The sequence below is a fragment of the Salminus brasiliensis genome, chromosome 16, assembly GCF_030463535.1.
Source record: "Salminus brasiliensis chromosome 16, fSalBra1.hap2, whole genome shotgun sequence".
Classification (NCBI taxonomy): Eukaryota; Metazoa; Chordata; class Actinopteri; order Characiformes; family Bryconidae; genus Salminus; species Salminus brasiliensis.
In genome coordinates this window covers 18,270,044-18,285,578 of record NC_132893.1, presented here as the reverse complement: position 1 = coordinate 18,285,578, position 15,535 = coordinate 18,270,044, and the positions used below count along the sequence as shown (strand labels likewise).

Sequence of the window (15,535 nt, the reverse complement as noted above, 5' to 3'; positions counted from 1 at the left end):
CGTGTTTGGCTGGAATTGACCATTTAGGTCCAGTGTTTGTTAGCAACGTTAGCCTAGCGTCTCCTGTTCCAAACTAAAGAAGCACACATTTGATCAGATACCAAATATATCTTGGCTGATCGTCTGCATCTGAGATAAGTGATCGATCATGTTCATTTGGATTTTTGCCAAGCTGCCAAGGGGCTCCAGAACCAGGACTGTAAACCACTGTACTACACCCACTGACCCACTAACTCTTACATACTAACCTACTAGTGCTGGATGGGTGTGCTGTAGTGCATAGCTCATATGTATGTGCTAAGCTAATGAGACAGGCTTGTCTGTTCCTGTCTGTGCACCATCTTAATACCTCTCTCTCTGTCTTTGTCTCTCTGTCTCTCACCCCCCCCCCTTGTCCCCCAAAATCTCTCCTCTACAGCATAACCACTAAGCTGGAGCGGGCGCTGGAGAAGGTGGCTCCCCTGCTGAGGGAGATTTTCGTGGACTTTGCGCCCTTCCTGTCCAGGACCCTGCTGGGCAGTCATGGGCAGGAGTTGCTGATTGAAGGTACAGGTGCTGTATAGTGCTCCTTTTTCCTCTCTAGCTGGCGTCTCACTGTGGAGTCCCTCACTGTCTGCCGTGTGCGTATGTGCATATGTGTGTGTGTCTGCACCACTGGCTGCCTCATGCACACACAAACTCCATGGATTGAGGTATGAGGTCAGGATGTCGCAGGGTTCCAGTTCCAGTACCGGCTAAACTTGGTTTAGGTCACTTTATGGTGTAAGATCTGACCGAGTCTGTGTGGAGTGTTTAGGGAATTAGAAAAGATAAAGATTCCTGACCACAGCTCCAGCGGAGTAGGCAGAGATTACAGCTGCTTAACCCTGAAATCTGATTTCTCACCCTGAGCACTACCCTACACTTTCCTTCATCTAGCAGATTAAAATAAGCTTTGCAAACTGCAACTTGATTGGACTGTTTTTGCGGTGTCCTCCTAGGATCACCGAGTATGTCCAAATGTTTGTGGACACCCCTTGTAATGAATATATTCAGCTTTAAGTTGCTTTTAAGTTGTTGTTGTTTTTTCCAGTTAAAGCAACCCTATGTAGCATGTTTTCCTTAAAATAACAGCCTCAAAATCATTGGGGTACTCCACCTCAGGCTTGGCACGCTTCCAACTGCAGTTTGTAATCTCTTTCAGCTTGTCCAGAAATGCATGTAAACAAGTCCTTTATGGGTGGTTTAAAGTGCCAACTCCACCTCCTGACAGAAGGGGGAGCCATATGCAAGAAATACCCGTTTTCACATACTGCTGCTTTAACTCATGATTGAAAGACATATAAAGGGTCAGGGAGGCTGAACAAATCTCGCACATGTTCAGATCCCATCTGCTTTTTGTCTTACCACTGTCCTTTGTCACTGTCCTCACTCCTCTGCCAATCATCCTCTCTTTTTCTCTTCCCACCTTTTCTTCTTTCTGTCCTTCTCTCCCTCCCTCTCATGCTTTTCTCTCTGGTGCTCTCTCTGTTCGAGTCCTTCTCGGCCTCACTGTCTCGTTTTGACTGTCTTGTCTTTTACTGTTTGTCCGAGATGATTGTTCTAGTCACTGCTGGTATCACATGAAGACAGCATTGCATGCCGATGATCTGTAGCTTTATAAGCTGTCTCTGTGTTTCAGCATGTGTGTTTTTATTGTATGTTCAAATCTATCTCTTGCTTCCATTCCACTGCAGGTCTGGTGTGTATGAAGTCCAGCACGTCAGTGGTGGAGCTGGTGATGCTGCTGTGTTCACAGGTGAGACTGACATTCCAGTAGAGATCATTTTGTAGTAGTTGTGCAGGATTAATAAGCAAGCATCTACTGTTTATGAGCAGTGCTATTTTAAAAAATGTGGGATGTGGGACAACCCAACTCGTCCCATTGGTGGGGTTAACGATCACAGACTGGGGAGTCAGTTGTAGGAGTTGCTAAGAAGTCTACTAAATTGATTGAAATGCAGTCAGAGTAATTCAGTAGGGTCCTCTGTACATATTCTTTTTTTGAGCCAGATTAGCTTTCCAATCTAACTCTTTAGTACATAAACAGTTTTGAAATGCATTGTGGGATATGTGCTGCTTCATGTGGAGGCTGTACTTTGGTGCCTGGATGATTTTTTTTCGGGTTTGATGATATGTCTCGTGTGCAATTTCCCCAATGCAGGACATGCATTAACCTATTGCTACCTGCTGTTAAACTGGAGGGATGTGCATTTGATTAGCTTTCATATTCAGGTATTGATCAGCGAACCAATTAACGGACCAATATGTTTTTTTATTTGTCTGATGTCTGATGCATTGTAGTTCTTACTCACAGGGAGAGTCTAGCAGGCTAAATGAACAAGTAGCACAAAAGAGCTGTAAACAAAACTGTACACTTGATAGTACATTCTGTTATTGCGACCATTGCAGAACATGCATTATTCAAAACTGGCCATGGGAAATCTTTTGCCTGATAAAGAAACCCATAAAAAACATAGCAACCATAAAAATGCAACCAATATCATTCTTAAAAGGAGTGTTTTGTTGGTGTAGTCGTATTTTTTGTTTTTTTCCTCTCTTAAGCATAAGCCAAACATCTGCCTTTACCATCCCTGTAAAAAGCCAGTTGTGTATTTGCTTGTCTGTTCTCTCTGAGACTTTCCGCAGTGCAGCATATCGAATACCTGAATAGTGATTTTAGCTTTTGCATTTGGTCTTAAATTACATTTGAGGCTTTGACAACTTTTTCAGAAGTATTACATTTTAATTTGATGATTCCTGCAGGCACTGATGAGTCAGGCTAGCTGCGTCACTGTGAATTGCTATTGTGCTTCAAAATGGTGCAATATGACAGCCACCAAGAATGTGATTAAAACAGTATAGGTCTGATGTTTGTGATTTATACACACTGGAGGTGTCCAGGGTTAATCTGTTTGATTGCTGTGCAGCTTGCAGGGATTTCCCCAGAGAAGCATGTTGTGCTCGAATATGAGCCCCCCTATACAAAATCAGAGCAACATTTTAGCAGTGACAGATTGTCGCTGACCTTCATAAACAAGAGTTTTCAGTCCATTCAGGTATTTTAGATGCTTTGACCTTAACAGAGTGCATATATATATATATATATATATATATATATATATATATATATATATATATATATATATATATAAACCAATTGTCAGATTTCTAAATAGAATTCAGAGGGAAAGCTATGATACTGCCTGAACAGGTTTTCAGGTTCAGTAAAAGCACATAGGCCTGCATTTAGCATTTTGCAGTTTTCACCTTTATCGTCCCCAGTAAGCACCAGCTGCCGTAAGAGCTACATGAACGCCCAGTTTTAGGCCAGCCTGGCCGTTCTTTATTCACACATAAAGACGTAGGCTGATCAAAATACAGATACAGGCCTTAATCGGGTAAGTTTTTCCTGCAGGTCACCAAAGACGTCTTTTTTTGCAGCTTTTTCGACATCTAGCAAAGATGCTCACCTAAATAGTTGCCTTTCTTACGTCCTCATAAGACATGCTATAAACTTTCACACTGGCCAAAATTGTATCCTGTTTCTCTCCACAGATTCTGTCTTGATTTGATAATGTGTACGCAGTCACAGCTTCTAATAACAACAGATCCTTGTTTCAGCCTGCTCTGAGTGCTACTGCTTCAGCGTTGAATCAGCCCCCCACACTTATGTTAAACTCATTTGTTAAACTGATCCAGCTTTTACAGACATTTGCATGCATTTGCATTACCTTCTCGTAAGAGTCTGTGATAAATATAGTTAGTCAGGTTTGTAGTGAACATGCACAAGCTACTATTACAGCAGGTACTGTTAGAAATCTGTTATCCTTTTGTTAAAAAGCAAAGTAGCTTCTGTGCTTACCTTAGTCTGAACTCATTCCATGAATTTAAAGGAGCTCTTGAACTTCAAGGCATGTCATCCAAAAGGTCTACACTGATATCGAACACAGTCTGAACATCCTAGTTCTCCTAGTTGTCCACCTCCGGTCTTTGCTGTTGGCTCATGAGCAGAAGTTTAGAGCTATGATCTGTCCCACCCATAACACCCCTTCCCCCCTTCTTTTCCCGTTATCCTTTCTGCCCTCATCCCCCCCGTCAGCACAGATAATGTTACGCTGGCTCCACGCTGGCCCTCCATTAGGGGCTCTGGGGACGAAACCGAACCCAAAATATTGATTGGCAGGAAGAGGGTGGTAACTGAAGCTTCTAATGATGGAGCCTTACAGAACCATCAGCAGCTCGGCCTAAGTGCATCCTGTCCATACACCCCCACCCGCTCCCTCTCTTCTCTGTACTTCTGATATGAACCTGGCAACCAGCCACTGAGTGAGGACAGATCATCGATATGTCTGCTCCGATAGGTCTTAGACTGTGATAGACTGTGACTACGCCTGCGCCTGAGCTGCAGATGTGTTGACTTTCTAGTTTATCAAGCATAAAATCCACCAGTCCATGTAACAATTCTCCCACTTTAGGTGCACATCATTTAGCACAGCATGGAGTACTCAGCGTGGTTTAACCTGATGGTCCATTACCACATGTGGTCATTAAACATTATTTATTTTTGCTTAATAGAACTAATTGGATAAGAGTGGTTTTCCATAGGAAAGAAAAGGAGTGATGTAATTTTGCTTGAGGACATTGGTACTGGTAAATGAAAGATTGGAAAAGTTTGCACATTGCCAACATACAAAATAAAAACTCCATATTCAATATGCTCACAGGAATACTGTTTAAAAATTAGAGATGCACTGATTTTTATTATTATTCTTTTTTTACTATGACATTTCCTATTTTCTTTCTTTCTGAGAATTATAAATGGCTGCATTTATACTGTTAGATATTAATATATAACTTGTAAAATATTTTACACATTTTATGTAAAGCATGTAACAAATATTAGTGCAGAAGCATAAGTAGTAGTGTTAGTAGTAACCTGCTACTGCTTTGTAAACAATGGCTGAGGCCACTGCCAGTTCCTAAATCCGCCCATAATTCAACCAATCACACCAGAGTATCCAGTAATCGAACCGGAGTGAACGCAAGGCTGGACAATGGGACGCACATTCTCATATTTGGGATTAAAAAGGCTAATCTCGCTAATGTAGTGGAAGAATTTTGACTGCTGGGTCTCACAGCTGAGCTGAGATGTGCAGGGTCACACACATGTTTTTCATTTCTACTTGACGTACTTTGGTCTAGTCAAACTAGCCCTTGTCCATGTTGGAGGTACTTCCAGACATGTGAACTGTCCTCCTGTTGGCTGTGCTAAAGCCCAATGAAGTTTTCTTAAGAACTGCTGAAGACCAGTGATCGCTTTGCAGGTGGACGACACAGTGAGCCATTTTAGTCTCAGCCATGGTGTGTGTGTGTGTGGCTGTGGCTGTGCTTGTGCTTGTGCAGTGTAAATGTGACCGGCACAGAATTGGTTCTATGAGATTGATCCAGTCTCCGGCCAATCGATTGTCAATTGGTGTATCTCTGTTAACAATGTAATGTAATCCAATATTTTTTCATTTTACTGCAGTTGCAGTGTGTCATTAGCAGTGTTTTTGGTTTCCCAGCTTATAGCCAGTGGTCAACAACGCAACACAGTTCATAGAAGTGACTCAAATGGTGGATTCAGCACTTAATGTGATTTAAAGGAAGCACACTCACAGTCTTAGTAGCATCATGTGACTGTAAAGACCTAGCTAGTGGGCGCCATTTGGTGGTGACTTGGCCATTTTGGATAAGGGAAATCACAGAGAAACCCCCATAATAACTTATTGCATCCATAGTGCTTATATAAACATTATATATAAACATTTGCTTGATGTTCCAAAAATGCTAATAATTCATGCTTACACAACCATTATCCAGTCCATCTTTATTATTCTTAGAATTAAACAGGCTGATTTGTTACTGTACCTTTAAGACAACCTGAGGGTTGTTTATACAGCTTAGTTTCTGGATAAGGAGTTTAAATTAATGGCGTTTGATGGTACTATCCAGACACCGCTAATCTTTTAAATAACATTGTTCACTCCCCAATTCACAAACAAGTGAGGAAAATCCAGCTTTCCATGCTGTGAGATACAGATAGGATGACTTCACAGTGCTGATCTGTGTTTGTTTGCTGTTTTAGGAGTGGCAGAACTCCATCCAGAAGAACGCAGGACTTGCCTTCATTGAGCTCATTAATGAGGGCAGGTAAGGATGTTTATTTTTTATGTAGAAAAGGTGCATCATATGGACCTCATAAACACACCATACACTTTATTAACTCAGTGAACGGTTATTCAGCCACAGTCTAACCCAGTTTGTGTGAGCGTGTGCTGGATATTCCTGCTGGCTAACTGCAGTTTGTGTGTTTCAGGCTTTTGTGTCACGCCATGAAGGACCACATCGTTCGTGTAGCCAACGAGGCAGAGTTTATCCTTAACAGACAGAGGGCAGAGGATGTCCATAAACACGCAGAGTTCGAGGTCTAGAGTCACTACGCATTTACATAAAACAAAGTCTAGAGTCACCACATGTTTATGTATTCTTTGCGCACATTAGAAGTCTAGAGTCACTACTCAGTTACGTAATGTTAGAAGTCTAGAGTCACTGCTTCTTTGCGCACATTAGAAGTCTAGAGTCACTACTCAGTTACGTAATGTTAGAAGTCTAGAGTCACTGCTTCTTCGCGCACATTAGAAGTCTAGAGTCACTACTCAGTTACGTAAGGTTAGAAGTCTAGAGTCACTACAAATTTATGTAAGGTTAGAAGTCTAGAGTCACTACACATTTATGTAAGGTTAGAAGTCTAGAGTCACTACTCAGTTCCGTAATGTTAGAAGTCTAGAGTCACTGCTTCTTCGCGCACATTAGAAGTCTAGAGTCACTAGTTTAGTTTCGTAACGTTAGAAGTGTAGAGTGACTGCTTTTTTGCAATCATTAGAAGTCAAGAGTAACCCTCCTTTACATAACGTTAGAAGTCTAGAGTCACTACACATTTATGTAATGTTAGAAGTCTAGAGTCACTGCTCATTTGCGTAGCGCTAGAAGTGTAGAGTCATTGCTTATTCGCGCACATTAGAAGTCTAGAGTCACTATTCTTTTACGTAACATGTGACCCCAAGTGAGACAAGACAAAGGCAACAGTGGCAAAAAGAAAAACCTCCCTCAAAGCTGGAGGAAGGAGAGACTCACAAGGGGGGGACCCATGCTTCTCTGAACAGAACCACTTATAAAGGACTAATAAATGGTGTAAAGTCACCTTAAAGCTTGGGAGTACTGATCTAGTCATTGATGGCAGCAGTAGTAGTTTTAATAATAAAAGTAATGATGGTTAATAGTAATAACAATAAGAAGAAGAACAGTTAGAGGATTAATAGTTAGAGTACATGTAAAGGAAAGCTTCAGCGAAATCTCTAAGAGTGGAAAAGGCTTGAGTTGTAAGAGCTTCAGTTAAAAAGACTGAATGGGTAGAAGATTGACGAGATTGCACTCAGTTATCCTTTATTATGAGATTTGGACCGGAATCCACAGTCATGTTTACCCTGTTCTCCTTTTAACTCTGCCTTCATTAGTCGAACTGCGCTCAGTATGCAGCAGATCGACGAGAGGAAGAGAAGATGTGCGATCACCTGATCAGTGCTGCCAAGCACAGAGACCACGTCACCGCCAACCAGCTGAAGCAAAAGATCCTCAACATCCTCACCAATAAACATGGAGCATGGGGCACGATGTCACAGAGGTACACACCAACACGGCCATTCCAAGTCTTCCCAGCAACGCTGACAAAGTGCTTCAATGAGCTGCTTCTGTGTTATGACTGCTGTAATTTACTGCGCGTGGTTGGAAGGATATTAAGGTATTCATAATGATGTTTATCAGTGTGCAGAGCTTCACTGTGGATATGAGCCCCCTGTCTGCTCACCACACTGCTAAACTTGGATTGAGACGCGAGATCACATCAGAATGAAGCATGAAAAGACGCTTGTGAAATGATTACAGTGCACTCGAGGGCGAAAGATGATTACATCCTGTTGTTGAGAAAGTGTGCTTACGTAACCCATTGTCCACTCCTCTCTGCCCTCTTCAGCCAGCTGCATGATTTCTGGCGTTTGGATTACTGGGAGGATGACCTTCGTAGGAGGCGGAGATTTGTACGCAATGCTTTTGGCTCCACCCACCCAGATGTGGCACTGAAAGCCCTGGAGGACTATGGTCAGTGATTTATCTAGCTCTCCTCACATTCTAACAGCAGTGGATGGGTCCCAATCTACAGGATAAGGTGTTTGGAACATGGATGTTTAAAAGAGTAAATCAGATTCTTGATCGGAGTGTAAAAGCAGGCATTGGTATAAGAGGTGTGGTTTCCAATTTGTCGGCTATTTTTCAGAACTTTAAAACTGTGGAGCCAAAAAAGAATGCATGGGAGGAGGAATTGGGTGTTGAAATACCCAGTTGGACTGTCTTGTTCTGTCTTGTTGACTCGAGGCACTACCTAATTCAGTTTAGTAATAAGTCTTGCACTGATTGTAGCTACATACATTTATTCCAGGTATCTCTCCTCCTCAACCAAGGCTTTTCATATACATGCTAGTGGAGCTAATCCAATAGCCAAAGTATATGACTATAGCCTACATCAGTAAACATAGTTATAGTCTGTACGTTTAGAAGTTTTAGAATACCCCAATGTTTTTCTAGATTTTTGGACATTTAAGCCCCAGTGAGGTCCAGTGAGTAACCTGAACTGGTACAGAGGAGAGAACAGATAGAACTTACACTAAACAAAGTGTAATAAAAGTGTGGCTCTTTATAAAAAATACTAATAAAGTCAGTGTGTGTAAAAGTAGTACAGCTCCCAGTACAGCTTCCAGTGAATCTTGTGAGTGCATCACTTATGTTTGCTTCACAAATATGTTCACCAATGCGGAGAGATAGGGAAAAAATATGCCTATTTGACCTGATAAGAAAATAAAAAAAATTTTTTTTAGAAGTTTGTTATTCATGTTATATTATATACGTCTATATTTGTGTGCACCTTGTTAGGAGAGGTGTAGTCAGTTAATTGGTTAGTTTCAAATAACTGCAATAACATTGTCCAGTTTGTTAGATTTGGTAGATTTTCCAACTCTGTTGATGCAGTTGGTAATTAGGTTGGGATGGTATTTTTCCAGCATCCTGTTGGTGGTAGTTTGGGAATGATTTTGGTCACCACTGTGTCCTCAGCTCCTGAAGAAGAGGAGAACAAGAAGTCGAAAAAGACGTTTCGGAGCCAGTCTGTGGTCAGCCAGAACCCGGAGACCGAGCTAATGCTGGAGGGGGATGACGATGCAGTAAGCCTGCTGCAGGAGAAGGAGCTTGACAATCTTGCAGGTATCTTACCTACTCTGAAGTAAAGAAACCTTTCAAGCCATGATCTAAGAATTGAATCTTCCTGAAAGTCTTAGAAGCGAAATGATAAGCCAACCTAGATCAGACTAAAGTGTTTTTGCCCCATCCCCAGATGAGCTCTTCTTGGATATTGCATTTTAGTTTGTTTTTATTTGCTGTGTTTGTAAATGTTTGTAAATGTACTTTATTTCTAGTGTCTTTTCGTCCCAGAGTATTTACCTCCCGAGGCAAGTTTCCTTCTAAAACTCATGGGTACCCTAACAAACACAAGAAGCCGAAAGCTTTTTGGGTAGAAATTGCTCTTGAATCTGCACAAGAGTGTAGAGAGGCTTCCTCCACAGCTGATGAAAGCTGCTGCTGATGAGACACTCGCCATTCAAAAGCTGATTCACTAAATGAACTAATTACCGGCTGCACGGCAGCTGCACTCATCAACCTTATTCAGCAACTGACAGTGTATAACACACTTGACTAATTTGATCTTTATTTGAACAGATTAATGTTCAAGTTTTTTTGTTGTTCTTGATGATTCTGTGGTTTAATATGCTGTGTAATTCTATAATTAACAAATGATTAGTGTTGGATTAGAAAAAAAAATCACTATACTGACCATGTAATCTGCCCAAATCTGTGTAGTACAACCCTGAGCACTGTACTGTTTATGTCTGAGTGCTGATATGATGATGAATATCCTTGTCTCTCTCAGGTCCCGTGGTTCTGAGCACACCGGCTCAGCTGGTGGCTCCTGTGATCGTTGCCAGGGGAACACTCTCCATCACCACCACCGAGATTTATTTCGAGGTGGATGAAGATGATGCCGCCTTCAAGAAGATAGACGCAAAAGTACGAGTCTCTGATCCACGTTCATTTTGTTTCTCACATATCAGTACCTATGCTTCGGTAATTCTCAGAGTCAGAGTGCAAAATCCCCTGCAGCAAACTCTTGGCTGGCTGCCAACTCAAATGTTGGCAACAGTTTGAAACGTTGATTAATGTCCTAGAGGAGAACTTTTGCGTTCCGTTTTTGTGTATCAGAGCAGAGCATGTGGAGGGATGTGACTTGCTCTTTAAATACTGTTGCCATATTTATTAATTTTTTTAGCCTTTGAGCCACTAAAACACTGACATAAGGATCTTGCGTACAGCTTAAGTACAGGATCCCCTCAGTAAAGATGTAGCTGTACATTTATCAAAATATAATAATTGGTGGTATCCCACAGGTACCCATAGCTGAACTCCAGCAACCACAGAACAACCGAAACCTCCAGCAACCACAGAACAACCTTTGTATTTTTCTAAACTGTGGGACTCATGGACTTGCAGTATTAAGTTTCTCCTGCAGGGGACACTATTAGCATTTTAGCAATTAGCAATTTGCCATGAACTCACACCAGCAGTGTCTCACTTGCATGCATTTGCGATTAAGTACTGCAGTGGAACTTCTTGGTGCATGTATGAGCATAGGTACTGACCTCTATTCATTTACATTTACATTGCATTCAAGGCATTTACAAAAAACTCTTATCCGGAGTGACTTCCAGAAGTGCTTTACTGTTTACGTTTATTTTTACTGTTTAGTTAAAAATCCTTTGCTAGTTTGTATAGCCTAGCATCCAAAAGATGCCTCCAAGCTTAGATACAACTACTAAATACAAAAGTCAGTATGGAGACCTCAGCACTCAAGATACACTACACTTTGCCTAAGTACTCTAGGAAGAGGTGAGTCTTTAGTCTGTTATTGAGGACAGCGAACTACACTCAGAGGAAGTACGTTCCACCACTTCTGTGCCTGGACAGGATAGATTAACAGGATCTACTTAAAAGTATAGTCAAAAGCCCGTCTACACTGCAAACTAAGGCTGAACCCAAGTAAAAAAGCAAGCGCACTGATTTCTGAGTGCATACACCCCTGTTATATTTACAATTAATGGAGTTATGTAATAACTGAAAGTTTGGGAGGAGGACCATGACCAAACTCCTCCCCTCCATTACTACACGCTATAAAACCGTTCCTCTCCCTTCTCGTTCTCATGACGAAAACTTGCACCCCACCACCACCCCTGCTCCTCCTGATGATCCAGTTATACTCAACCTCTACCTGGCAGGGGGGGGTCTGGCTTTGAGTTCCATCCGATCAAAGCCCCCCAGAACTCTAGCCCAAATTTCTGTAGTTCTCCCTCCTTGCCTCAGCTAGCGTGGTCCACACCAGGCTGTTAGCACCACCCCTGCAATTCACATTTTGGCTAACCTACACCTGAATCAACACTTCAATCAACTAATGGGCACCCAGCTTCTAGGCTAACCAAAAGACAAGAGTATTAACAGTATTAACTTTTTAAATATATATTTAAAAGCCAGCCTGCCTTGCAAACTAAGGATGAACCTTAGAAATAAAGAAGTAAGCATGCATCCCATTCTTCTCTTTTTGGATCCGTTTGGTATTGAATTAAAAGAAAAACCTAGAAAAAGTGTGATTAGGTTGTAATGATGTTTGATTAAAAAAAAAACTTAATTATATTAACTAAATTAATTATATATTACTATATTAATTAAATAAGAAACTTTGATTACTGTCCTGACAAATATTCTTTAGTAGAAATATTAAGTAAAATGATCATTTGAAAGTGCAAATCCAGCAAAAGGTACATGTAACTAGTTACTATCCACTTCTGTGTGTGAGTGAATGGATCTGATTGTGTTTGGTATGTGTTCAGGTGTTGGCATACTCTGAGGGTCTCCATGGGAAGTGGATGTTCAGTGAGATCAGGGCAGTGTTTGCCAGGCGGTATCTGCTGCAGAACACTGGACTGGAGGTCTTCATGGCCAATAGAAGTAAGACAAGAAAGTTGTAATATTTGAAAGTGCAAATAGTTCACTGTAAGGATCACACTGGGTCTTTGTACACCTTTTGTGATTTGCCAAACAATCTTCACACCCTTTCATCCTTCATCCCGCAAACTGAACACCCTCTGTCCCACAGCATCGGTGATGTTTAACTTCCCGGACCAGGCTACAGTCAAAAAGGTGGTGTACAGTTTACCCCGAGTCGGAGTCGGCACCAGCTACGGACTCCCTCAAGCAAGGTGGGACATCGTCCAGCATTTATAATGTGTCGCATAGGATAAGAACTGACATTAGATCAGATTTTTCTCTTGTTTGTGAGGAATAGTCTGATCACTTATCAGTTACACCAGATGCAGTCTGTTATCCAAGACAAGATAAGTTTGATATCCAACATGTGTTAAGTTTAGAAATGAGGCGTTAGGCTAATGTTGCTAACAAACCCTGGACTTGGACTGTTACCAATCTCATCTCAGCAGCCACTTTCAAAGTAGACTGCAGTGCATGAAATGATACCACATGCTTTGCTGAGTCAAAAGTGGCTCCAGTTACTTAAAATGGCTTGAACAGGGTTCCTCAGGGGCTGTTTAGTAAAGGCAGTGGTACGTCTAGAACACGAACAACACATTTGGGTGCTTAAATGGTTCCTTGACTGGTTAAAGCGTTCTTCTTATGGATGGAAAACCATTTGAATGAATGGTGTTCACATGGATGGGGTAATGGCCTTCCAAAAAGAGTAATATAAAAAATAAATTATGAAGTGGTAAATGTGGTGTATATAGCACAATACGTGCTCCACTATCTACAAATTATTTGTATATAGAATTGATATAGTACCCTTTTTGATTACAGTGTTTTTATAGAATAAAATCAGCAGTTCTAAACAATAGTGGAACATCTGAGTGTGTTTTCATTGGGCTGAAAGATGTTTTCAGGTGTGTATGGTGAGATTGGTAACTATTCAAATCCAGTGTGTGTTAGGAACATTAGCCTAGCGTCTCCTGTTCTATTGTAAAGAAGCAAAATTCCGATATCAAACATGTCCTGGCTGATCCACTGAATCTGGGGGAAGTGATAAAGCGTGCTAATCACATTTTTCACCAAACTGTCCCTTTAAGTACTTACCAGAATGCACCAGAATATTAACTAGTATCTGCACAAAGGTCTTTCCTTTAAACCCTGTACTGTAGACACACAGCCAATGGCAGTCCTGTAAAACCGAGCTTCTAGACATTAACTTGTGTATTGTTGCTTTTGATGTTTCTCATCTACATGACTGTTTTTCATTCATGCAGGCGTATCTCCTTGGCCACTCCTCGGCAGCTCTTTAAGTCCTCCAACATGACCCAGCGCTGGCAGAGGCGGGAGATTTCCAACTTCGAATACCTCATGTTTCTCAACACCATCGCAGGTGAGCACGCACACCACGAGAGAAGCGTGGTCCGGACCGAATACTGGTATACTAGTACCCTGCATTCATTCGTCCAAAGTCATTTGCTTATGGTGAATTACAGAAATACGTTGATTAATTACATCAGCCACAAAAAACACTCATATGGAACTGTGATTGGTCAGAATGCTTTCAGCTGTATTCGTATTGCAAAGCCTAATATAGCAATAACTACAAAACAAACGACAGCCTTACACATCACTGATCACTAGTGATTATATGGTGAGAAGAAAAAAGCCTGTGATGGTTCATGAGCCGAAAACAAAATAGATGGAGTCTGGTGTTACAAGGAGTTACAAACTGCTCTAGCAGTCCTTGTAACACCAGACTCTATCCTGTTCTAATCATAGTATGTGAGTGGAGTGGCAGTAATTTCCGCTCTCTGCTCAAAGTGTACCGCAATCACTCCACCGCTGCTCCTCTGTGGGTTTTTTTTTTATTTCCCCTTCCACATCCATTATGTGTTCTTTATTCTTACTGCAGCATATTTATTTTTTATATATCTGTATAAAACAGTCGGACAAGACAAGTGTTTGTATGTGAATCCATGGCTGGTAAAGGAATAGTTCATGGAATAGCCACTATGGCCTGGGGGTGCCAATCCCGAGCTAAACTGGTTTGCCATTGGTGGCCAGAGTCCAAGAGAGCACAATTGTTACGCCAGCAAAAACAATATATACTCTGTGCTTCCTTTTTTTACATTACAAGGATGTTCAAAAGAAACACCAGCAAGCCAGCCAATCAGTAACCAGATTTGTTTCCGGCAGTATTTTATCAATGTTATTGATAATTAATCTTCAGTTAGTTGTTGCAGCCCTGAAGACCTTTCACAATTTTTGTGTCCAGGGAGAACGTATAACGATCTGAACCAGTACCCAGTCTTCCCCTGGGTCCTCACCAACTACGAGTCTGAGGAACTGGACCTCACTTTGCCTGGCAACTTCAGGGACCTGTCAAAGGTACATTCTGACCATCCTAATGGAAACATTTTGAACCCATCAACACAAGATCGTCATCAAAAACAAGTTCTTAGAAACATACATTTTATCCCACTCACTCTTCCGGCACTTTCTTTCTCTCAGCCAATCGGAGCCCTGAATCCAAAGCGTGCAGCCTTTTATGCAGAGCACTACGAGACTTGGGAGGAGGATGGTACCCCGCCGCATCACTACACCTCCCTCTACTCCACGGCTGCCTCCACCCTACTGTGGCTTCACAGAATAGTGAGTTCTCATGTTCTACACTATGACTTTTACACTGTACTGCACGTGTGTACGGCACCCGAATCATAGTTATCGTACATTAGATATACATACTAGCCATTAAACCCTTACTGAATACCACTGTGGTACTGTAATAGGATGCCACTGGTTTAACAAGCCAGTGTCTACCACTATCAACTGTTAGTGGTATTTCTGCACAGTAGAAGTGTTTCGGAACCACAGCAAGTTATCCATGAAGGAACAGACCATGTGAAGTTACAAAGCGGGGTCACAGAATGCAGAAATGTCTACAATGCTCTGCTGACTCTATAACTGCAGAGCTGCAAAGAGGGACCAACTACATATGAATGCCTATGGATTTAAACCAGCTGTAGGTGTAACTTGTAGATGTCCCAACACTTCTGTCCATATGATGTATGTAACCATCAAGTTTAAAAATTCTGAGTGCAGTTCAGCCGCCCGCTCATTCACACTGAAGGACTGTGCGTTTTTTTAATGAGCCAACACAGCCAATCAGAATATATATATATATATATATATATATATATATATATAGACTTAGTTATGATAAGACACCAGTTTAATCAAAGAGGGTTGAACTGAAAATGAGATCTACTTAAACTCGATCTTC

At 41.4% G+C, this 15,535-nt stretch overlaps 1 protein-coding gene across 10 annotated transcripts in view; it reads left to right on the top strand.

Moving 5' to 3' along the window:
- Positions 1 to 15,535, top strand: part of nbeaa (neurobeachin a) — a 198,082-nt gene that overhangs the window by 169,007 nt on the left and 13,540 nt on the right. For 6 of the 10 annotated variants that reach the window (XM_072659429.1, XM_072659422.1, XM_072659423.1 and 3 more), the window contains 13 exons: positions 419 to 552; positions 1,716 to 1,777; positions 6,149 to 6,213; positions 6,380 to 6,488; positions 7,578 to 7,744; positions 8,093 to 8,217; positions 9,226 to 9,372; positions 10,097 to 10,233; positions 12,105 to 12,222; positions 12,371 to 12,473; positions 13,527 to 13,642; positions 14,528 to 14,640; positions 14,764 to 14,904. In XM_072659429.1, the coding sequence (XP_072515530.1) occupies positions 419 to 552; positions 1,716 to 1,777; positions 6,149 to 6,213; positions 6,380 to 6,488; positions 7,578 to 7,744; positions 8,093 to 8,217; positions 9,226 to 9,372; positions 10,097 to 10,233; positions 12,105 to 12,222; positions 12,371 to 12,473; positions 13,527 to 13,642; positions 14,528 to 14,640; positions 14,764 to 14,904 (1,537 nt within the window). The remainder of the gene's footprint in view (positions 1 to 418; positions 553 to 1,715; positions 1,778 to 6,148; positions 6,214 to 6,379; positions 6,489 to 7,577; positions 7,745 to 8,092; positions 8,218 to 9,225; positions 9,373 to 10,096; positions 10,234 to 12,104; positions 12,223 to 12,370; positions 12,474 to 13,526; positions 13,643 to 14,527; positions 14,641 to 14,763; positions 14,905 to 15,535) is intronic. The other 4 variants (XM_072659426.1, XM_072659427.1, XM_072659425.1 and 1 more) reach the window with 1 other exon arrangement.